This window comes from Thamnophis elegans, chromosome 5, assembly GCF_009769535.1.
Source record: "Thamnophis elegans isolate rThaEle1 chromosome 5, rThaEle1.pri, whole genome shotgun sequence".
Lineage (NCBI taxonomy): Eukaryota > Metazoa > Chordata > Lepidosauria > Squamata > Colubridae > Thamnophis > Thamnophis elegans.
The window spans coordinates 7,353,905-7,377,796 of NC_045545.1; the positions used below are offsets into that span (position 1 = coordinate 7,353,905).

At 42.3% G+C, this 23,892-nt stretch overlaps 1 protein-coding gene across 1 annotated transcript in view; it reads left to right on the plus strand.

Moving 5' to 3' along the window:
- The first annotated feature begins 16,264 nt into the window (after positions 1–16,264).
- The window catches only part of LOC116509220 (formin-binding protein 1-like), a 70,974-nt gene continuing 63,346 nt past the window's right edge, over positions 16,265–23,892 (plus strand). Inside the window, 1 exon segment of the mRNA XM_032218273.1 lies at positions 16,265–16,589. Coding sequence (XP_032074164.1) covers positions 16,566–16,589 — 24 coding nt within the window. The 5' untranslated portion in view covers positions 16,265–16,565.

The window sequence follows — 23,892 nt, forward strand, 5'->3', positions numbered from 1 at the left end:
CATCTAGACCCCCTTCAGTTGGGATTCAGGCCTTCATATGGGATGGAAAAGGCATTGGTTGCACTTTGTGATGAACTCTGGTGGGGGCGAGATAAGCAGTGGTGGGTTTCAAAAATTGTTGGAATCTACTCTGTGGGTGTGGCCTCCTTTGCGGGAGTGGCTTGCCACCCATGTGACTGGATGGGAGTGGCTTGCCACCCATGTGACCGGATATGAAATTATGAATTAGTACTTAGGTCGGTCCAAGTAGCTATTCAGAAGTTAGTGGATAGAAGCAATCATAAAGCAAAATATGGAATTAAAACCAGAAATATTTTGTTGGCTATTTGAAAGGGAGTATAATATATAGTTAGGAGTAGAATTGTGGAATGTGTTGTTGTCATTCTTTTCTAGAAGCCCAAGGTCATCTTTTGTCTCCACACCTCTGCACCTGATCGGAACCAGCAGGGTGGAGATGCCAGTGTGGAAGAAGATTGGACCATGTGATGGATTTGTGGGTGTGGGGACAAGATCATGAACTTTCAACTGGGTGGGAATCCGATGTAACTTCCAGAATTGGGATTCCACAGATGTGACAAGGTGTCTGACTTATTAAATTGGAACTTTAAGGATTGTTTTGCCTTGGATTCTGATTTAATTCTGCATGATACTTGGAACGCTGACAGCCACCTCCATTACTCTCTACAAAAGCAGAAATTGTGTACAACAGATGTTAGATTAATGTATTTTTTTCTCTGCTTATTTTCTCTGGATAGTTTCTTACTATAAAAAAAATCAATATTTTCTGAGTAAGGCTGAGAAAACTGCATCTTCTACATAAAAAAAATAGTGGCATCAGCAAACTCATGTAAGCTATATAATTTGCAATTCTCATCTTTCCTTCCCCTCCCCACAAACGACTATCAAAAGTGAACATTCTTGGCAACAAAGAAATGTGGAAGGACTTCCCAGAACGCAAGAAAAAATTGAAGGACAAAAAGAGGATGAATGAATTGACTATAGGTGGCTGATACTTGCCACGGATCCTAAACTGGGTTATTTTTATGTGGTAGTATTTTATACTGTTTAAAGTTTTCACATTTGAAAGATTTTTGTGGGTGTACATTTGTCATAAAAGGAGACATGTTAGGAGAAAGAATTAAAAAGCTGCAAAGTGAATTAATAAGAGATTTTTTGAAACACATCTATCTTCTAACTCAAGTTCATCCAATTATTCTGCAGATTGCTTGTTATTATTCAAGGCACGGATTCTTCATAATCATTTATGATTTGAGATTGTGTAACAGCTGTACCTAGTAAATTATTTGGTAAAATGAAGAGGTGCCGAGGATTATTGTTTAATTATTCAATTGCTATTTCTAGTGCCTTGTTTTCTGAAAGGAGCTTAATAATGGCACACATAATCCTTCTACCAACCTTTCTGATAGTCTAATGAAAAGGAACACACTGGTATTCACCCAGTATCACACTCAATTGAACATTTGAACCAGTGGTGGGTTTCAAAAATTGTTGGAACCTACTCTGTGGGTGTGGCCACCTTTGTGGGAGTGGCTTGCCACCCATGTGACTGGATGGGAGTGGTTTGCCACCCATGTGACTGGATATGAAATTATGAATTAGTACTTAGGTCGGTCCAAGTAGCTATTCAGAAGTTAGTGGTTAGAAGCAATCGTAAAGCAAGATATGGAATTAAAACCAGAAATATTTTATTGGCTATTTGAAAGGAAGTATAATATATATTTAATTTTACACATGTTAGCAGCTGCTGGAATAGTGTTTGCACAACAGTGGAAAAACAGAGATATGTAAATGAATAAATATTACAATGTGCAGGGATAAATAAATTGACAATTAAAATCAAGAAGGCTTTGAATACTTTTTCACGTGGGATTGGTTTTAGCAATTGCCAAATAATGGAAACAAAAATTAGAAATCCAAAAGTATAAAAGAAAACACCAATTATGTAAGGAAAGGTCCCTAAAATGTATAAGGAAATATTACTAGATCATTATTAATGCGTAGATAACTGCGGGACATTACATACCCACCAGTGGTGGTTTCAAAAATTTTTGGAACCTCTTCTGTAGGTGTGGCCTGCTTTCCGAGTCCACTGGTAGAACCTCTTCTAACCGGTTCGGTAGATTTGACCAACCGGTTCTACCGAATAGGTGCGAACTGGTAGGAACCCACCTCTGATTTGAACCCATTCCATGCAGCACTCAAAATACAGGGTCATATGGGGTCATATTTGCCCAATGTGCTAAGTCATATATATTATGGTTGGATTTGCCCTGTCATCTGAAACCTGACCATTGTCAAAAGTTGCAATTATGGTGGAGACCCTGAACCACAATCTGTGTCGTGGCTCTGCCTGTCATCTGGATTAATGGGTATCTTATGGTTAAGCAACTGTCAGCCAGAAAAGAGGCAGCGGTATTTTGAATGGTTCTTGGTTCTTTTAAAACCTCCCTTCCCCAAAATGAGGTAGCTGGAAGGGTTACACTTTTATTTTCTTCAGCATATTGTAACTCTGATCTTAATCAGGCCATCATAAGCCTACATTACGGTAGTTTTTAATTGCAAGGGTGGCTGGGATACTAGCTAGGATGGCTCATTCATCATATGCCTTTATACATATGGTACCGTACCGTAAGGATCAGAAATAGTTTAGCTCAGGGGTAGTCAACCTTTTTATACCTACCACCCACTTTTGTATCTCTGTTAGTAGTAAAATTTTCTAACCGCCCACCGGTCCCACAGTAATGGTGATTTATAAAGTAGGGAAGTAACTTTACTTTATAAAATTTATAAAGCAGAGTTACAGCAAACCCCTACCGCCCACCATGAAAGCTGGAACGCCCACTAGTGGGCGGTAGGGACCAGGTTGACTACCACGGGTCTAGCTGCTAAAACTTCTGTAACCCAGTTCATTTCAGTAAATCTTAAGAAATTTCTGTGCAATTCATGTCCAAATACCAGAGGTTGAGTTCCTATCAGTTCGCACCTATTCGGTAGAACCAGTTCGTCAAATCTACCGAACCGGTTAGAAGAGGTTCCACCAGTGGACCCGGAAAGCAGGCCACACCTACAGAAGAGGTTCCAAAAATTTGTGAAACCCGCCACTGCCATACACAGAGAGAGAGAGAGAGAGAGAGACAGACAGACAGACACGAGAGAGAGAGAGAAAGAAAAGAAGAAATAAAGAAAGAAAAAAGGGACAGAGAGACAAAAGGAAGGAGAGAGAGAGAGAGAGAAAACACATGGCTGGCAAGCCACTCCCACCAGGTCACATGGCCGGCAAGCCACTCCCACAAAGGAGGCCACACCCACAGTAAGTTCCAAAAATTTGTGAAACCCACCACTGCCAAATACCCTCTTCCAAAATTAGTTTATATGGTATTCTCGTCCAAAAGGGATACATGCCCATTCACTAGAATAAAATAAGAATTCTTTATTGGCCAAGTGTGATCGGACACACAAGGAATTAGTCTCCAATGCATAAGCTCACAGTGTATACAAGAAGAGCAATCATAGTTCCAATCATTAATCGTGAGTTACAAACAACATTTGATAAATCAAATGTTGAGAAGTGTTGATAAATCAAATGTAAGAAACCAGTGGAAGATAGTAGGAAAGATGATGAGAAAAGATGAGAATTGAGATTAGTGCTGTGCAGATTAAGTGTTCAGCCGAGTGATGGGATGGAGGGAAAAAAAACTATCTTTATGTCTGATTGGTTTTTGTGCAATGCTCTCTACAGCATTATATGAGAGAGCCGAGGTGGCGCAGTGGTTAAATGCAGCACTGCAGGCTACTTCAGCTGACTGCAGTTCTGCAGTTCAGCTGTTCAAATCTCACCGGCTCAAGGTTGACTCAGCCTTCCATCCTTCCGAGGTGGGTAAAATGAGGACCCGGATTGTTGTTGGGGGCAAATATGCTGACTCTGTAAACCGCTTAGAGAGGGCTGAAAGCCCTATGAAGCGGTATATAAGTCTAACTGCTATTGCTATTGCTATATCTGAAGGGATAGATTAAAAAAAGGTAACAAGAGGTGCCAGGGAAGAAATTGGAAGAGTTGAGTCCATTTAACAGCACATTTTCAAAATATTCCAATTCATTTTTTTTAACCCGACTTGTTCTGATTTAGATGCTTGGAGCAACAGTAAAATAATATTTTTTGAAAGCAGATTTCTCTCCCTTGCTTCTATGGATCGTCTAAAACATACAGGTAATCCTTGACTGTTGCAACCATTTATTTAACCACCATTTCAAGCTGACTTTGCTGAAAAAAGTGACCAGTCCTCGCAGTTATGACTATCACAGTACCCCCAACGATCTTGTGATCAAAATTCAGGCATGTCATTCACTTAATGACTGCGGCAAAAAGGACCCGTAAAATTAGGCATAACTCACTTAACAGCATGACTTAGCAACAGAAATCCCAGTCCCAATAAATCGAGGACTACCTAGCTTAGAGGGATGAGTTAACTTACCTTTTTGCTCTCTATTTCCAAATCTGTATATCCATTGTACTTTTATTTCAGAGATGTTAGATGCTGCAAGAGCTTAGAACCTGGTCACTGGAACGGTTCTTTTTTGGAACTACTAGCAGTTGCTCCATAGAAAAGACCTATTAATAACTATTAGGATTTTTGTTAGCTATGACCCAGAAGGGAGCTCACCAGATCTGCTTTCCAAGAGAATTGGAGGTTCAATCACAGCTGTCCAGAAACACCCTTTCTGTATTTTTTTACCTGTGCCACTAATACTACAGCACCAGTAATTTATCAAGCTATCAAAAAACACTAAAAATAATTTGGCTGCTTTCAAATCCAATTCTCTCGTGCAATTGGAATTTTTTTTCTATTGTACGCCATATTGTATGTAACTGTTTTACTTTATTTTTTTACAAAAAAACGAAATCCATCTTTACCACTAGGTGGCTGTCCAGGTAAATGCAATAATTTACCACATCGAGTTTTGAAATATGGAATCATGCCACATGCAGTGTTTTGGAATGTTTAATCTTGAAACAATTTTTAATTTTTATTACCAGTGATTAACAGCAAAGCCGTAATATCGTAGTGCGTAATTACTATTGTAATATTCTAAAATATTACATGCATTAAGCCAGCCAATAATTTTATAATGAATCAATGGAGCAATTCTATACCATATGTTGGATCCAGAGACACATTGTTGCTATGGTAGTGGAATTCATGCCCATTTAGCCTGCCATGGGATAGTAAAATTACATACAAAGAAAACATAATTTCAGAAGGTATTCATATCCCCCCCCCCCCCCAGTGGTGGGTTGCAGGCAGTACTCCCCGGTACAGGCATACCAGATCCTGCCCAGAGCACCAAATACCGTTCTGGTACGGTGCTCTGGAGGGCCCACCTGCCTGCCTGCACTCCTTACCGGTGCTTTATGCTGTTGGTGCTTCAGCGCGCACGCATGGCACGTATGCTATGGCTAGCTTTACGTGCTACCTTTATTTGAATGGATGCTGAGCAGTGGTGGGTTTCAAAAAATTTTGGAACCTACTCTGTGGGTGTGGCCTCCTTTGTGGGAGTGGATTGCCGGCCATGTGAACTGGTGGGAGTGGCTTGCCAGCCATGTGTTTTCTTTCTTTCTTTCTTTCTTTCTCTCTCTTTCCTTCCTTTTATCTCTCTGTTCCTTTTTTCTTTCATCTCTCTCTCTTTTTCTTTCTTTTTTCTTTCTTTCTTTCTTTCTTTCTTTCTTTCTTTCTTTCTCTTTCTCTCTTTCTCTCTGTGTCAGTCTGTCTGTCTCTCTGTGTGTGGGGGGGGGCAGTGGGGGGTTGCAAAAAATTTTGGAAGCTCTTCTGTAGGTGTGGCCTGCTTTCCGGGTCCACTGGCGGAACCTCTTCTAACCGGTTCGGTAGATTTGACGAACTGGTTCTACCGAATAAGTGCAAACTGGTAGGAACCCACCTCTGATGCTGAGGTGATATCGGCCAGCAAATGCCCTTTTAATGTACCTGATTGTTATTTGTTGTTGTGATCAAGACTTTCTGTAACTTGAAGGTGAGAGACGAAGAGTTTAATAAAAACTCTGCATTTCAAAGAAAATATTGTACATTTGGCTGCCTGGAACTGGCTTTCGTGGGGAAAAGCAATGCGCTTGGACTCTTTCAGCTTTGCTGAAATAATCTATGCCTTTTTGAGAATTGTATTACAGTCGAAAATAGAAGAATAGCACCACACAGGGAAAGTTTGGCTTAGCTTCAGAATTGCAACAGCGTAGTTTGGATTTAATGTAATGACTACATTCAAGCTAATAAACAAGGCATTTCCAGTTTCTTGAATCTCAATTATTTTTTTTATCAGCAGGAAGCATCTAGGAACTGTTTGATCAGGAATGTAAGCTTCTCTTTTTATATGTCATGACTCATCAGCAGGTTTCTCTGGGAGATGAAATGACATTTTCCTTCTCCCTCCCCCCCCCCTTTTCCAGGTAAAACTTTCCTTGGCCTTTCATGCCCCTTTTGATTAATTGTTGTGGTTTATAAAGGAGGAAGGGAAACGAGGGGATCCAACACGTATGGGGAAGGGATGGGTTGGTGGAGCACTTGTACTATTTCCTCTTCACTGCCTGTACTGCAAATTGGAGCCATCAACATCAAATGAAACGTAAGCATTGTGCCACTATAAACACAGCGTTGCCAAACAATGTCGACATACAAAAGAACTAATCAGTGTGTATCCTGGTGATAACCAACTCCTGAAAAATCTTGAACAGCTCACTTGTTTAGGCTGAGATGAAAACAGACTAAGTGGAAAAGTTAGGCAAATGATGAGGAAGGCAGCAGAGCCACAGAAGAAACCCACACCACACCAAGCACACAGGTGCTTAGACGATAGCACATCATGTTCTCTTCAGCAGTAGGAAGAGAGAAAGAGTGTGAGAAAAACTTAGGTAAGAATGCTTCAAAGAGCAAAGGGGAGACAGCAAGGAATTAAGAATTAAATGAACAAAGAAATGAATGAAATTATCTCGAGTTCTTCTGTTTCTTTAATGTTTTCAGAGATGTTTTGGTTCTGAGCCTGTTTATTTGGGTTCACCGACAAATGCGCGAAAGACTTTTCCACGCCGACAGAACCACGAGGGTCAAATGAATTAATTTATTCAATAATTTTTAATCATTTGTAACTTAATGGATTTTTTAAACTTTTGCTGCTAAATTTTTAACTTATATAGTGACATAATAAACTTTTGCTGCTAAATTTTTTAACCTATTTAGTGACGTAATAAACTTTAAATGCTGGATTCTTAACTTATTTATTGACATAATAAACTTTAAATGCTGAATTTTTAACTGATTTATTTCTAATAAATAATAAAAAACAAATTTCTACTACTTTGAAATGGTGTGTGGTTCTCTTTATCGCGGTTTTGTCGTCGCGCTTATATCGACGCGAAGTTGTCGACACGATTTTGACGTCGCGTTGTAGTCGGCGCTATTTTGTCGATCGCTGTTTTGTCGGTTATTTGTAGGGAATCCCACTACAGCTTGTCACACTCTGCACCTAACTTATGGCCTTCGAAGGAATATAGCTTTCCCCAGTGCATACTTCATTTAATTGGTCAGCAAAGTGTGTTGTTTTTCTTAGTAAATCTTCCTCCCAAGTTACTAATGTTCTTATTTCACATTCCTTACTTTATGAGGTTTACTTCGGCTCAGTGTGCAGAAATGCAAAAAGTTTAAAGGCAAAACTTTCCCTCAAGGACTATTTTTTTCCCGACCCTTAGAAGTTTTTTCATTCTCGCTGTGTATCTATTTATGATCTTGAAACACATTATTTCTCCTGCTTGTGTTGTGTTAGCTTTACATGAGCTTCTACAAGGCTTGTTACACAGCCATGAGTTTCTTGCCCTCTAGTACCCTTATAATATTCTGTCCAAAAAAGACTCCAAAGACAATTCTAGGCTAAGGCCTTCAAACACCAGTCACAACAAAATAAACAAGGCAAGGGCATTTTTTAAAAAGTCACTATTGGAACAATATATTTAAAACCGCCCAAAAGCTATGAATTTAAAAATCATGATGTCACTATCCTGCCATTCTTTGGAAGCAAGCTCTATAACCAAGCTATGGATAAGGAGCCGAGGTGGCGCAGTGGTTAAATGCAGCACTGCAGACTACTTCAGCTGACTGCAGTTCTGCAGTTCGGCTGTTCAAATCTCACCAGCTCAAGGTTGACTCAGCCTTCCATCCTTCCGAGGTGGGTAAAATGAGGACCCCGATTGTTGTTGGGGGCAATATGCTGACTTTGTAAACCGCTTAGAGAGGGCTGAAAGCCCTATGAAGCAGTATATAAGTCTAACTGCTAGTTACTTTTCAGACCTCCACAGGAAAAGAATAAAAAATGACAATAAAACAAAGATTGGAATTTAGAGTAAGTTTCTTCTGAATGACTGCTGCTTCATACCAGAAAAATTGTGTCATCTCATTCCCTGTTTTATCTTACGTTTTTCGAAGATTATTCTAATTTAAAAAAAACAACACGGGAAATTTGAATGATTCACAGCAAAGTTTAAGCCTTCAGCCTTGTCTCTGCTTGCCTCAGGACTACATTTAGATACTAAGCCAAATCATTTTAAAAACAAATGTGTCATAAACATTTGGAACTTCAGTGTGCCTTAATCACACCTTGTGCCCAAACGTTGCAATCCTGAAGGACAATTAAAGATGGGCGGAACTGGCACCATTGGTGTAGTGTTCATTTTTCTGAGTCACTTGACACTGGTGAAATCTTTTATTTCTTATTTGCATTAGTTAGGATGTATAATACACAAAATTATACAAATTAGCTACGGTCCTTTAGATCAGGAGCCCCCAACTTCCGGTCCGTTGGCCGGCACTGGTCTATGGCATGCTAGAAACCAATCTTCAAAAACAACCAAACCCCCATCTGTGGGATACAGGCAGCTCACAAAACCACACCTTTTGGTCTGTGGAAAAACCTCTCCCCTTGGAACCAGTTCCTGATGCCCAAAAGGTTGTGGGGGGCACTGTTTTAGATAATGTGACGAAGTCATCTAGGTTAGTTTTGCTGCAAATAGCAATAGCAATAGCAGTTAGACTTATATACCGCTTCATAGGGCTTTCAGCCCTCTCTAAGCGGTTTACAGAGTCAGCATATCGCCCCCAACAACAATCCGGGTCCTCGTTTTACCCACCTCGGAAGGATGGAAGGCTGAGTCAACCCTGAGCCGGTGAGATTTGAACCGCTGAACTTCAGATAACAGTCAGCTGAAGTGGCCTGCAATACTGCACCCGAACCACTGCGCCACCTCGGCTCTGTGAAAGTTACTTTATCAATGACTTGATAGGAATCATAAAGAACAACTACACCATGAAGTCCAGGACAAATGATGGGCATATTTAACGACATCTGTAGCAACAGCTAGGCTGTCTATAGGTTAACACTAGAGAAGTGAAAGAGAAATGGTGATTTAGAGCCGAGGTGGCGCAGTGGTTAAATGCAGCACTGCAGGCTACGTCAGCTGACTGCAGTTCTGCAGTTCGGCTGTTCAAATCTCACCGGCTCAGGGTTGACTCAGCCTTCCATCCTTCCGAGGTGGGTAAAATGAGGACCCGGATTGTTGTTGGGGGCGATATGCTGACTCTGTAAACCGCTTAGAGAGGGCTGAAAGCCCTATGAAGCGGTATATAAGTCTAACTGCTATTGCTATTTAACTTGTTGGGAGTATACTCCTAGTGTTGGGTAGGCAATATATATCTATATGCAATAACAAATGGTCATTGTTGCTTTAAATAAGTGAATGTACTTAACAACTGTAATTAACTTTACAATAAGGAGTCAAGAGAGCTCACTCTCTCTCTCTCTGCTTGTCCTATGCTTGATGACTGGAATGTGAACTGTGACTGTTAGCTATTGTTTTGTTCTTTGAATTGTGTTTGGACTAATATCTACTATCACTGCTTGTGAAGCAATTATCAGTAGTAAAGCTACTTGTTTTTACTAGCAGTGTCTGAAACTCTTATTTGTGTGTTTCTACTAGCAACATTCTTTCTCTCTAGCTGTACATTCCGCTGCACTACTTTCTGCAGTGGTTAGGGTGCAGTACTGCAGGCCACTTCAGCTGACTGTTATCTGCAGTTCAGCGGTTCTAATCTCACTGGCTCAAGGTTGACTCAGCCTTCCATCCTTCCGAGGTGGGTGAAATGAGGACCCACACTGTTGGGGCGATATGCTGACTCTGTAAACCGCTTAGAGAGGGCTGAAAGCCCTATGAAGCGGTATATAAGTCTAACTGCTATTGCTATTGCCTCCCAACGGAGATACCCCTAACATAACTACCTGACTCAACATTACCTCATACAGTGGGTTCTCAAGCTAACCGGAGCGTTTCAAACTCTGTGCCAAGATCCCATCCATCACCTGTTTATTTGCTTGTTTTGCAAGCCTGTTAGTTATCGTTTTTTTGAGTCAACCTTACCTCTTTTATATTGACAATCCACCTGACGTGATACACATGCTTTATTCGTCCTTTCATTTACAGCTTGGCTGTCCAACTTGCAGCCTGTGGGCCCGAGGCGTCACGCGCTGGCCATGCTCACACCCACTTTAGCAAAAGGGGGGAAAGTCCCAATATGTCCCGTGATAGTGCCGTGATGAAGTAGGTTTGACATCCCTGATTTATAGAGAGTCCTTGCTTAGCCATCAGTTATTTAGCATATATTTGAATTTCTGAAGCACTTCCCAAAGCTACTCATGACCCATTTTCAAAGTTCTGAGGGCTGAAACCCACCCACCCTCCCTCTGATTATGTGATTGTATTTGGGGAGCTTGGCAATGGTCCCACATTTATGGGATTTTGCAGAGTTCTGTGGTCACATCAGTGGTGGGATTCAGCCAGTTCGCACCTATTCGGGAGAACCGGTTGGTAACTTTCTAAGCAGTTCGGAGAACCAATTGTTGGAAGAAATCTCCTTTTGTTTTTTCCCCACTTTACAGGGCTAATCCTGTAAGGAAGGCAGGAAGGAAACATTCTGGTGTTGTTTCTAGCTTAATTTTTATTGCCCTGCTTACAGAAACTGCCTCTCCGGTTAACCCTTATGACATTGTAATAGCTAAGGCGAAGCGCCCATTCACCTGAGTGACATTGAGTTGGCCACACCCACCCAGTCACAAGACCACCAAGCCATGCCTACCCAGCTGGTCATTAGGGCAGAGAACCGGTTGTTAAATTATTTGAATCCCACCACTGGGTCACATGATCACAATTTTTGCCGTTTTCAGGAAAAGCCATTCACTGAAAAAAAATTGGTTTGTGCAACGATTGCGGTGTTCGCTTAACAATGGCAGCATTCTCTTAACAACGATGGTGCTCACTTAATGACCACTGCAAAAAAGGTTTTAAAATCAGGCAGAGTCATGTGGTGACTCACTTAATGAGTGCCACGACTTACAACTGTAATTCTGGGTTCAGTCATAAGTCATAACCTGTATAACATTTAATGCCAGGTAAAAAGAAAACAGAATGACACGAGTAGATCAAACAACTTTATTGCTGCGTGTCTGTATACAAGAATCTTACCAAACTGCATGTGGTGGATGTGCAATGAGGCAGAAAAATATTGGAAAATGATTCAATCATGGTTAGAACAAATGGTGGGAGACCAAATCTTGTTTAAACCAGAAATATTTCTCCTAGATATAATACCGGAGGGGTTTAAGAAAGATACACTTTATCTAATTATACATGTACTAACTCTGGCGCGCATAACTTATGCACAATATTTGAAAAAAGAAAATATACCATCAGAGCTTGATATAATCAGAAAAGTGTTGGCCTGTGCGGAAGCAGATAGGCTCCCTCTTGAACTTAAAAATAAAGGGGAATCAGAATATTTTGAAGCCTGGAACAGGTTTTATGATTGGTATAAGACAAGGTGACAAGACTGGAACAAACTGTATATATTGTGATTGGACAGAAGGACAGACAATGTATTAAGTAGGCTAATAGCTAATAGTTGAGGCTAGCTGTATATAATGGAATGTATGGTCATTTCAACTTCGCGGTATTGCATTCTTTTAAATGTAAAAATAATAAAAAATACATATTTTAAAAAAGAATCTCACCAAACTGCCTGCATTCTCTTGGGAAATGCCAGATAAGGGTTTCAGAGATTCTGGGGGAGCGAAGACCTGTGTTACTTAGCAATAGCAGTTAGACTTATATACCGCTTCATAGGGCTTTCAGCCCTCTCTAAGCGGTTTACAGAGTCAGCATATTGCCCCCAACAACAATCTGAGTTCTCATTTTACCCACCTCGGAAGGATGGAAGGCTGAGTCAACCCTGAGCCGGTGAGATTTGAACCGCCGAACTGCAGACAGCAGTCAGCTGAAGTGGCCTGCAGTACTGCACCCTACCCACTGCGCCACCTCGGCTCTTTTTGATGTAGCCTCGGCTACTTCCTGATGTAGCTCTCCCCCTTCTTCACACTTCCCCTCCTTTAGCTGGAGATTCCACCACATTTAATCACCAAGTACTATAACAAAGGAGCACCCAATCTTTAAACTGTCAACATTTCTTTCCAGAAAATTTCTTCTTCATTTTTCCCCCCCAAGTGTTTATCACCTGCAGAAGCCAAATGATTGCCTCTTCAATGCATCAAGAATTTTTTTCCTCTGGCTGCTGCACTTCTGTTAACGCAATAAGGGAAAAAACAGTCGTATTAACATCGCAGGATATTAAAAGACCTCATTCCCTACTTGAAAATTGAGTCTTTCAAAGTCAATGGGAGCTACTCATAGAGAAGATATAGTGGATATCGCAACAGGTATCAGCCCCTCTTTTTGCTAAGTAAATGTAAAAAGGTAACGGTTTCCCTAGTCTAGTAGTGTCTGTCTCATCTGTTTCTTAACCCAGGGAAACAGCATTGTGTGAAGACACTTCTGTGGTCATGTGGCAGGGGTGGGTTTCAACCGGTTCACGGCGGTCCCTGCGAACCGGTTGGTCGCCGAACCCGGAAGTAAGTAACTTCCAGGAACGGCGAAGGGCGCGCCCGCCCGCCCGCCGTCCTTACTCGGTTTTGACGAGTTCTGCGCTTCCACGCATGCACAGGACGCATACAGCGCCTGCACGATCGTCCAGGAGCAGCTGGAGCGTCGCGCAGACGTTAGTGCGCATGAGTACACCGCGCGTGTGCACGAGGACGCCGCTGGCCCCGTTCCAACCGAACCGGTTGGAACGGGGCGAGAAACCCACCCGTCATGTGGCCAGCATGAGTATATCCTGAAGCGCACCGAATGCTGTTAGTACCTTCCCACTGCGGTACCTGTTTACTACAGTGGTGGGATTCAAATAATTTAACAACCAGTTCTCTGCCCTAATGACTATCTGGGTAGGTGGGGCTTGGTGGTCATGTGATCATGTGGGCGTGGCCAACTCAAATTCACTCAGGTCGATGGGCGCTTCACCTTACTTGTTACAAAGGTTAACTGGAGAGGCACTTTCTGTAAGCAGGTCAACAAAGATGAGGCTAGAAACAACACCAGAGTGTTTCCTTCCTGCCTTCCTTACAGGATTAGCCCTGTAAAGTGGAAAAAAACAAAAGGAGATTTCTTCCAACAACCGGTTCTCTGAACTACCTAGAAAGTTACCAACTGGTTCTCCCGAATAGGTGCGAACTGGCTGAATCCCACCACTGATCTATTCGGATTTGCATGCTTTTGAAACAGCTAAGTGGCAGGAGCAGGGTCAAGTAATGGGAGTTTACCGTCCTTATTTTTCCAACCGTATATTCTCACTTCACCCAGATTTATGCAGAAATCCTATCCTCCTCCTCCTGTCACCTATTCCTTTATATTCTAAATGCATTATATCAGTTCTGGATCCCATCAAATTAGATTATGGCACTTATTTTTTTTATTTACACAGAATGGTGACATGGTGACACCGTTTTTAACTTCTTTAGTCAATAGTTCTGCTAGTCAAAGAGGGCACACACCTTGTGAGGAGCAGTACCTTATATGTTGATTATTCAGACATGCAATTGTGAAAAAGCTATGGAGTCCCTTTGAGCTTGTTTTCTTGCAGATATTTCATTACCCCATTAATATTAGCAGCAAGGAGCTGCTTCCTATAAATAACCCTTATTATATTCAGTGCTTGGTGCCATCCCAGTTTGCTATCGCAAAACTATTGCAAAAAATCCCACCACCACCACACGCACAATCGTGGCACGACAAAACCACGCTCGACTAAGCCGCGACCGATTAAACCGCGTCGCTGACATCATCAACAGGGCGACAACAGCGAGCGCGGAGAAAGAAGGGCGCTTTAAATAGCGCTTTGAAAGCAAGCCGATTCAACTTAAGGTAAGGGTTAGGTTTAGGGTTAGGTTTAGGGTTAGGTTAAGGGTTAGGTTTAGGGTTAGGTTAAGGGTTAGGGTTAGGTTTAGGGTTAGGATTAGGTTTAGGGTTAGGTGAAGGGTTAGGTTTAGGGTTAGGTTTAGGGTTAGGTTTAGGGTTAGGTTAAGGGTTAGGTTTAGGTTTAGGATTAGGTTTAGGTGGTTAGGTTTAGGGGTTAATTTTAGGTTTAGCGTTTACAGCGTGCTTCTGTCTCTGCGCTGTTGTCGCGCTGTTGATGACGTCAGCAACGCGGTTTTGTCGAGTGCAGTTTTGTGGTGGAACCACACACAATTACATATATGCACACACAAAGGTAAAGTTTCGAAGGCAAGGTTTCAGCCAATTTAGATAGGAACCTGTTTATCTTGCCTAAAGCATTTAGGACACTTTTAGATATACTAAGGGTTAACTGCGATAGGCTATAATTTCTATACTTGAAGCATCAATTAGCAGACAATTATTTATCTTGTTATTTTGCTCCAGCAGCTATAAAGCATTCTTGGCCTTCAGATAGGCAATTTTGCCTGACTTTTTGCAAAGTGTACATTGGACTGAATTCCATCGCTTCTTTTAATGTCTATCTAAAAACATGAATATGCACATTCTGAAGTGTGGCCAAGACAATAAAACATTGGTGGAAGGAAGGAAGGAAGAAAAGGAATTAGAAGTAGTCGAGAACATCTTGAACCACTCAAGAATTCAGTTGTGTGAATGGTCTTTTTTAATGCACCAAGAGAAAACCGAGTGTCCAAAACAGTGTTTCTCAACCTTGGCAACTTGAAGATGTCCGGACTTCAACTCCCAGAATTCCCCAGCCAGCGAATTCGCTGGCTGGGGAATTCTGGGAGTTGAAGTCCAGACATCTTCAAGTTGCCAAGGTTGAGAAACACTGGTTCAAAACCTGCTAACTAGAAAAGGAAAGAATATGAAGCCATTTAAGGCAACTCTGTAGAAAAATGCAAGCATCCTTAGGTGGGAATGGGGGCAACTTGCCACAAGCCAACTTGCCGCCAGAAAATTTAACAATTCTATATACCGGTAATTATTTAAAATAAATTAAAAAAAATATTTTAATTGTTTTGCCATTCTGTTCCCCTCCTTTGGCATCCTTTCTTCCATGAGTCTATTTTACTATTTCTTTGGTATTAGTGTAACTCTTATCCCGCAGGGAGTTAGTCGTCCCGTGGAGAGATGGCCGTGCGTCAAGTTAACGACGGTGGAGAATTGTCATAGATTTGCTACTGAAAAGGGGATCACGGTTTTCCTGGCTTAACTGCTCCCACGTTACTGTCGGACACGTGGACGTAACTTAACCGCTCCCACGTTACTGTCGGACACGTGGACGTAACTTAACCGCTCCCACGTTACTGTCGGACACGTGGACGTAACTTAACCGTTCCCACGTTACTGTTGGACAGGTGGACGTAACTTAACTGTTCCCACGTTGCTGTCGGACACGTGGACGCTCGATTATTATTATTTATTTATTTATTGGATGTTTTCCTGGCACGGAACCAGGAACCGGAGTAGCAGCGCCGTTTGCAAATCGTTGTGTGTTGTTTTTTTGCGGGCTTGGCTTTTCCGACGCGGAAGAGAGCGGAAAGGTGGCGGCTGCTCACCTGTAGTAACCCAGAGGCGCTTCGGAGCCCTCCCTTCCCCGGCGGAGAGCCCGTCCTCTTCCTCCCTGCAGGCTCGCGTGGCTTGAAGGCGGCCGTGGCAGTCAGCGGGCCAGCGGCGGCCGGGCAGCGAGCGAGCGAGGGAGCGAGCAGCAGCGAAGGAAGCAGCGCTCGGCTCGCGCCTGATCCCCGGGCCTCCCTAAGGAGCGGCTGCGGTGGCCGAGCCCGCCCCTCTCCCAGCCTCCTCCGCGGCTCCCCTCCCTCTCCTCCGTCCCCCTCTTTCTCCCTTATTCCCATCCTGAAGCCAGGCGCAGTTGGAGCTTCGGTCGCCGCTGCCTCTGCTTACCTACCACCACCACCACCACCTACTACTCTACTACTACTCTACTACTACCACCACCACCACCACCTCTCCACCGCTCGGGGACTTGCCCAGAGGACAAGGACGTCGCTCGTTCCTTGCCAGCGCCGAGAAGCGACCCCCCGGAGAGCCACAAAGGAGCGCCGACGGCGAAGCCTGCGCTGCCAGCGGAGTCGCCATGAGTTGGGGCACGGAGCTCTGGGTGAGTCCCCCCCCCACCCCTTCCTCCTCCTTCCTCCTCCTCCTCCCTAACACACACCCCGGTTGCTCTTTCCTTACGCCACCAAACCCTCTGCGGGGAAAGGAAGCCGCGAGCACGGCCGGCTGCTTTTGTATCACATGCATGTGTGTGTGTTGTGCGTGCGTGTGTGTGTTGTGCGTGCAAGTGTGTGTTGTGCGTGCGTGTGTTGTGCGTGCATGTGTGTGTTGTGCGTGCATGCATGTGTGTTGTGCGTGCATGCATGTGTGTTGTGCATGCATGTGTGTGTTGTGCGTGCAAGTGTGTGTTGTGTATGCATGTGTGTGGTGTGTGTGTGTGTGTGTGTAGACAGGCGCAGCCCCCCCCTTCCGCCCCGCAATCCCCCCGAGTAGCGGGGGTGGAGGAGGGAGGTCGCGCCCGGACTGCTTTGTTGAGCGAAGTAGTGGAAGCGCCTCGGGGGAAGGAAGAAAGAAAGAGAGAGAGAGAGAGAGAGAGAGAGAGAGAGAGAGAGAGAGAGAGAGAGAAGGGTGACTTGGGTAACGTGGGGAAGGGGGGGGTGGTCTCTCCGCTTCCCACGTCTGGGGAGGGGGAGAGGAGGAGGGGCGGGGCCCAAAGGAGAGAAAAAGAAATCCCCCTCCTCCTTTTTTTCCTTCCCTTTTTTCTTTCTTTCTCTTCCCTTTTTCCTTTCTTTCTCTTCCTTTTAACAGCGCTTAGAATTCTGCTGGTAAGGCTTGGTCTCAATTCCCAGGCGCTTTTTCCCAGCGGTGGGTTTCCTTGGGTCTTTTCGAAAGAGGAATCCACAGCATCCCTGATCTCTCTCTCTCTCTCTCTCTCTTCCCCCTTAAAGGAGATCTTGAGCTGCTTTGGCTGGTCGTGCAGTTTTTTTTTCCTTCCCCTTTTACTCCTTAAACAAAGAAAAAAGGAGGGCCTGGACAATACAGGGCAAGAAAGGAGGCAGGGATTTCACAGCTGAGCAGGAGTTTGTTAGGTGGCGGGTTTCGGTCTTAAGGAAGAAACTGGAGCGTCTCTTGTAGGTTGGTCCCTGCTCTCTTGTGAGTCAAGATCTGCTTTTGGGGAAACTTACACCAGGTTGGGCTTTAATTAGTGAGTATGGAAAAGACGGTATGTGAAGTGGGCAGCCCAGATGAGCCAACTAGCAATCAAAGCTTCCACTTGGCTTTAGCTGAGTTTCAGGGCTAAAAAATAAGAGGAAATCTTGATTGCAAGCTTTACTGCAGTGTTTCTCAACCTTGTCAACTTGAAGATGTCTGGACTTCAACTCCTAGAATTCCCCAGCCAGCGGAACGCTGGCTGGGGAATTCTAGGAGTTGAAGTCCAGACATCTTCAAGTTGACAAGGTTGAGAAACACTGCTTTACTGTCAGTCGGTGCAGCCTGAGACAGGCGAGGTTTGAGTCACTCGGAAGTCCATATATTAACATTCTCAAATACCACACCTTGGTACGGTGTATTTTTCTGCTTGGTGTCATAGTTTCTTCTCTCAAATAATCTTGAGTAATTCTAAAGCAGGTGTATTTTCTGCTTGGTGTCATAGTTTCTTCTCCCAAATAATCTTGAGTAATTCTAAAGCAGGCAACTGTTTCTGTGCACATTTTTTTATTTTTTATTTTAAAAAAACACACCATTTGTTATTAAACCTTGCTAGTAAGAAACCCATGATGGGAAGCCAAAGTACGCGGATCTTCCAACAACACGAGAGCATCCATAGGCATCACTTGGATGTTCTGGATGCAGTTGTTCTATTGATGATGGATGGGAAGTAATGGGCTGTGGGTATGAAGGGCAACTTGGATGTCCAGTGGTTAACTTTAGTGGTTGCGTTTTGTTAATCAGCTGATTAACGCCGAGCAAAGCCTTGTCATTTAATGGCTCTGCTTATTTTATCTTAATTCATCGTGGCCAGTTGCAAGCCGTGTCTGGATCAGGAATTACTATGCCTGGTCACTCAAGTCTTCTTCATCTCACACCTAGGCTCCTGCAGTTCAGATTTGATGTTGAAAGCCTTTTGGGAACCTCAGCTGGTACAGCCATGTAATTATGAACACATCAACATTTTTTCTGTGTTTGCTTCTGGAACTGCCCTGAGTGCCAGTTAGCTTCCAGGTTACAATTCAGCTTGCTGATTGTCACCTTTAAAAACCTTTATTGCTCAGGGCTCGGATATCTGCAAAAACCGCCTTCTCTGGGTTATTAATTAAATTTATATGCCTCCCATCTCCCCGACGGGGCAATTCTGCTTCCTAGTTCTGAGATCTGAGGTTAAATCTTCCTCCCAATGAGATTGGTTTAGGTTTTAGGTTTTATTAGGATTCGTATGCCGCCCATTCCCTAGAGACTCTGGGCGGCTTACAGATAAAAACGGGGAGGGGGGATATATGAAAATTAAAAAAACAAACATTAAAATTTCACAACATACATACAGCTTAGAGTGGGGCTGTATAAACTCAACAGCCGGAACAGCCAGGTCCTAATTGCTTTGCGGAAGGCCGGAAGAGTAGTAAGGGTCCGGATCTCCACGGGGAGATCGTTCCATAGGGCCGGAGCAGCTACAGAGAAGGCCCTCCCCCGGGGAGTCGCCAGCCGACATTGACCGGCAGATGGAATCCGGAGGAGGCCTAATCTGTGAGATCTTATTGGTCTCTGGGAGGTAAATGGCAGGAGGCGGTCTCTCAGGTAGCCAGGTCCGATACCATGTAGGGCTTTAAAAGTAACGACTAGCACCTTGAAGCGTGTCCGGAGACCAATGGAGAGCCAGTGCAGCTCGCGGAGGATAGGTGTAACGTGGGTGTACCTAGGCACCCCCACTCTTGGGAAGAGAGGGTTTGCTGAAGGTCCCTTTGAGGGACGTTTACAGGTATCCTGCTTAAACTCCTTAGAGCCTATGGTAATTTTAACCTTATAGATTCACTATAGTTAGAAGAGAATATATGTAACTCAGGGTTGAAGCGTGGAGTCCTTGATGTTCTCTGGGCTTGGTTGTTAGCTGATGTTACTTAGTCAACATCTACAAGTAAACAACCAGGCTCAGAGAGAACCAAGGATTGAATGATTCAATGGAGTCAGTTAATGAATAGGAACGTTGACATCGGAGTAGATTGTTCTCTTTTGCAAAAGTATTAACTGATTCCTTTCAAACACCCCAGTTAGGGAGGATGGCCCACAGTTCAAAGAACATTGTCCAAATTGTGTGCAGTAACTTTAATATGACACTGTAGTCTTTCATTTGTATTTTGTTGATTTCTGCAATACTACAAGACTGCACCTGATTATTTATTACATTTATCTCCCAGCTTTAATTCAGGAGATCAAGTGCACATATATTGGCCCGAGACAGTGATTAGACCAAAGTCACCCCATTGCGTTTCCATGGCTGATGATAATCTAGAATAGATAATCGAGAGCTGGCTGGGGGATTCTGGGAGTTGAAGTCCACAGGACGTAAAGTCACCAAGGTTGAGAAACACTGACTTGTGGTATCATTTCACCGTTCCTTTGTTTTACAGACCTATGAAGGTTGCAAATAAGACTGGTCACAAAAGCACTTTTTAATCATGGTCGTAACTGCGAATAGTTGCTAAATAAGGATTACCTGTACATTAGCTCTGTAATAAAGATATCAATTTTAGCTAATTTTGGTAAGCTCTAAAACATTCTTTCAACTGTTTGGCTAATGAAGGCAAAATAGCCTCCTGTTCATTTATGCTTCAGTGGTATTAGAAACTGGTTAAACAGTTTATAGGAAAATCTGAAAATATTTATTCTCTGCAGTGATGTTGAATTCTCTTATCTTTCTGGACTTGAATATGTTTTGAATGTGTTTTTCAAAGAATAGCAATAGCGCTTAGACTTATATACCGCTTCACAGTGTTTTATAACCCCCTTTAAGCGGGTTTTTTTTTCTTCCAAAGAATGGTGCACGTTCATTTCTATATTTGCACTGAAAACTTTAACTTCTAATTTCAGTGGAATTTTAAGAAAGGGAGATTCAACCCATCCCTTATTAATGTAGTGCCCATATTTGATCTAATATGCTGCTACTTACCTTGTGTTTTATAAACATGATTAACAAATCTACTTCGTGAATGCAAACCATCTTGTATTTTATCTTATTAATAAAACATTTTTTTTTTATCCAAGAACAGAAGATGATATTTCTCTTTTATGAAAGCAGCTTATCCTGTACACAGCAATTACTACCAATTCTCCAGGTTGGTAGTAATTGCTAGAGACAGAGAAGAAATGTGTTCATTTGGTAGTGTTCCTACTTGTGCTTTGCTTTACTTTGTCTTAAATGGGAATTTGGTTTTGTCAATATGCCTCTTTAAATTAAAAAAATATATCTTAATATCTCCAGCCTTCATGCATTTGTCAGCTTTCTAGTGGTGTGACTATAATATTTTTCCCAGCTACTATATAATAAATAACTCAATATTTGAAAAGCGTTTTTAGCTTGATTCATGAAATAGAGAGATGTTTTTAATAACGCTCTTTACAAAAATGAATGTAAAATCCCAGGATTTCACCAGAATGATGAAACATGGGCTGTAACTTGGTGACACACGTCTTTTCCTTATATGAAGTTGACTAAATGAACACAAGGGACAGGACTTCTGTCACAATCCATGTTTTGTCATTTTGCTTTCTGTGCATCCCTATGACTATATGTAGAATTGCAACTAGTGGTAAACTGTTGGAACCAACTAACAGCGCTTAAAAGATTATGACTGTAATGGCCTGCATTTTCACAGATGAATTTATAATTTCTGATGATAGTTCTCTTCATAGCTGCTTGAACACGCAAAGATAGATTTTTCTCTGAGAGCCGCCTAAAATGTGTTTTTATTTTCTGTAAACCGCCTAGAGTTTCCATGAGGGAGTAAGCAGCTATATAAATTTTCCAAAATAAATAGTTTCTGGAGAAACTAAGCAACTTACATCTTTGAAACATACTTTAAAGTTAAACTAGCCTTCTGGTTTTTCTAATGGTGTACAGGTAGTCCGCACTTAATTATGATCCATTCAAAATCATGACCCGACAAATGCGCGCACGACAATAGCGCGCCGACAAAACTGTGGCGAGAAAACCGCGATGTCATAAACGCGCCCACAACAACGCGCCGACAAAAGCGTGATTTAAGTTAGGGTTAGGGTTATTACGTTATTTTCGTTGTTTTTTGATGGTGCGCTTTCGACGGTGCGATTTCGGCTGTGCATTTCTGTGCACATTTGTCGGCGTGATTTCGACCTCGCGGTTTTTCTCGCCACAGTTTTGTTGAGCGCGCATTTGTCGGTGAACCATTCAAAATTACAACAGTATTGAAGAATGCTAGTTTTGGCTGGTTTTCTTTTGGCAGCCCACCCACATTTAAAACCTTAGCATGTACTTCAATATCACCATCACCCTGCCTATGGGGCTGCATAATCCTGGCCTAATGACCACAATCCATGACTACCAGAACTGCCATCATCAAGCAGTGTGGTCTTGTGATGTTTTGCCTGATGACTGCTTTACCAAGCAATGGAAATTCTACTCCCAGTTTGGTTGTTAAATGCGGACTACCTCTGTTTGTAAAAGCAAAATAAAGCCAATATAATCATAGTACAAGTAATCATCATTTAGCAACCTTTCACGGTTACAGCAGTGATGAAAAATTAACTTTACAGTCAATCATCACATTTATGACCTTTGCAGGTCTGTAAAGAAAAGGAGAGCCGAATTCATCATAAGCGCACTAGTGGTTTCTCTTGGGGGACCATTTTTGCTTAAGGACTGACTTGCAGTTCACCGACAAATGCGCGCCCGACAAATGCGTGGTGACAAAACCGCGGCGACAACACGGTGACGTCAAAAGCGTGCCCACAACAGGGCGTCAACAAATGCGTGGCGACAAAAGCGCGCCATCCACAAACAACATATTGGGATGCAGAAACAACGTTATAACCCTGTTGTGGGTGCGCTTTTGACATCACGGTGTTGTCGCTGTGGTTTTGTCGGGGCGCATTTGTCGGGTCACACTGACTTACTGATCCCAATTGTAATGGCTAAAGGAGGGCTATTTGTAATTTCTTTAGGAATAGTTTGTCACGTAGACTAGTGAACTGTGATATATCAGATAGATGTAGATCAGCTTCAGAGCATACTGCAAAATATTACAAATATTTGATATAAAGGTTTTTCTATAAAGAGCTTGAATGAGATGCTTTCTAAAGCAGTTTTTAAAACTGAGTAATTATTTCAGTGTTGCAGATAAGAACAAACAGTTCAGAAAAATGTTACCAACCTGGCTGCATATAATGCTGGACGGCTTGAGTGACAGGTTTGGCAAGTTATTTACCTTGAAGGAATTGTTATTCTCTCTCCAAATGAGTTAGCAATGGCTAGCTGTAAGCCTTGCTCACTCAAGAATAGTCCAACTATGATAAAATTAAAAAAGAATTTTACCAGGCCAATTGCTGTTTCGACTCCCTGCAATTTAAGGTTATTATAGTGTTAGTATCTTCCCAGGAGTTGTCTGATTGCATGGTGATCTGATATTCTGATCTTCTTTCCATGGAAAATGAATCAGTCTTAAAAGGGGTTTTCCCCCCCTTCCATACTTAAATTTTCCAGATTGGCAATAATAATCCCATGGTTGTTGATAAATTGTTTAAATCTTCTGAAACAATGTGCGGATTTCTTTTATGAAGCTATTTAGGACAATTGCTACTCAGACTGCTGTGAAATGGGAGAAATGTTTTTTTTTAAAAAAACCTGAGTCTGTTTTCATTTAAAACTAACATGTCATTCACTGAGAGAAAGGGGGAAAACATTTCCAACATTTGTTTTCCACGTTCAAATAACCTGAACACAATGGAGGTGGGAAAAAAATAAGGAAGATGAATTCTAGAAATAGAAGTGAATCATTCTCAGATGTTGCGATTTTAAACAATTAATTGCTTCTCAGACAATAGTTTGAAAAATGGAGTTCCATTTCTGCATTTGAAAGTTAAAATAATTTAAAAAAAAATAAAGTTGGCATACCTTGAAACTAACTGATGCCATAATGTATTTCTTCAGCTATATGAAGAGGTGAGTGGTATTTCTGTATATATGGACTGAAATATGAGAGTGGAAAACCAAACTTGAGAGTTTAAGAACATGAGTTAAATATATCCTGCTGATGTTTGGTTTATACGATTTGTAGAATCAAACATGACAAATTAAGACAGCAAAGAGGCACCAGAACTGTAATGGAAATATTTAAAGGACAATTTGAAAATCACAACAATAGAACTATATATCAAAG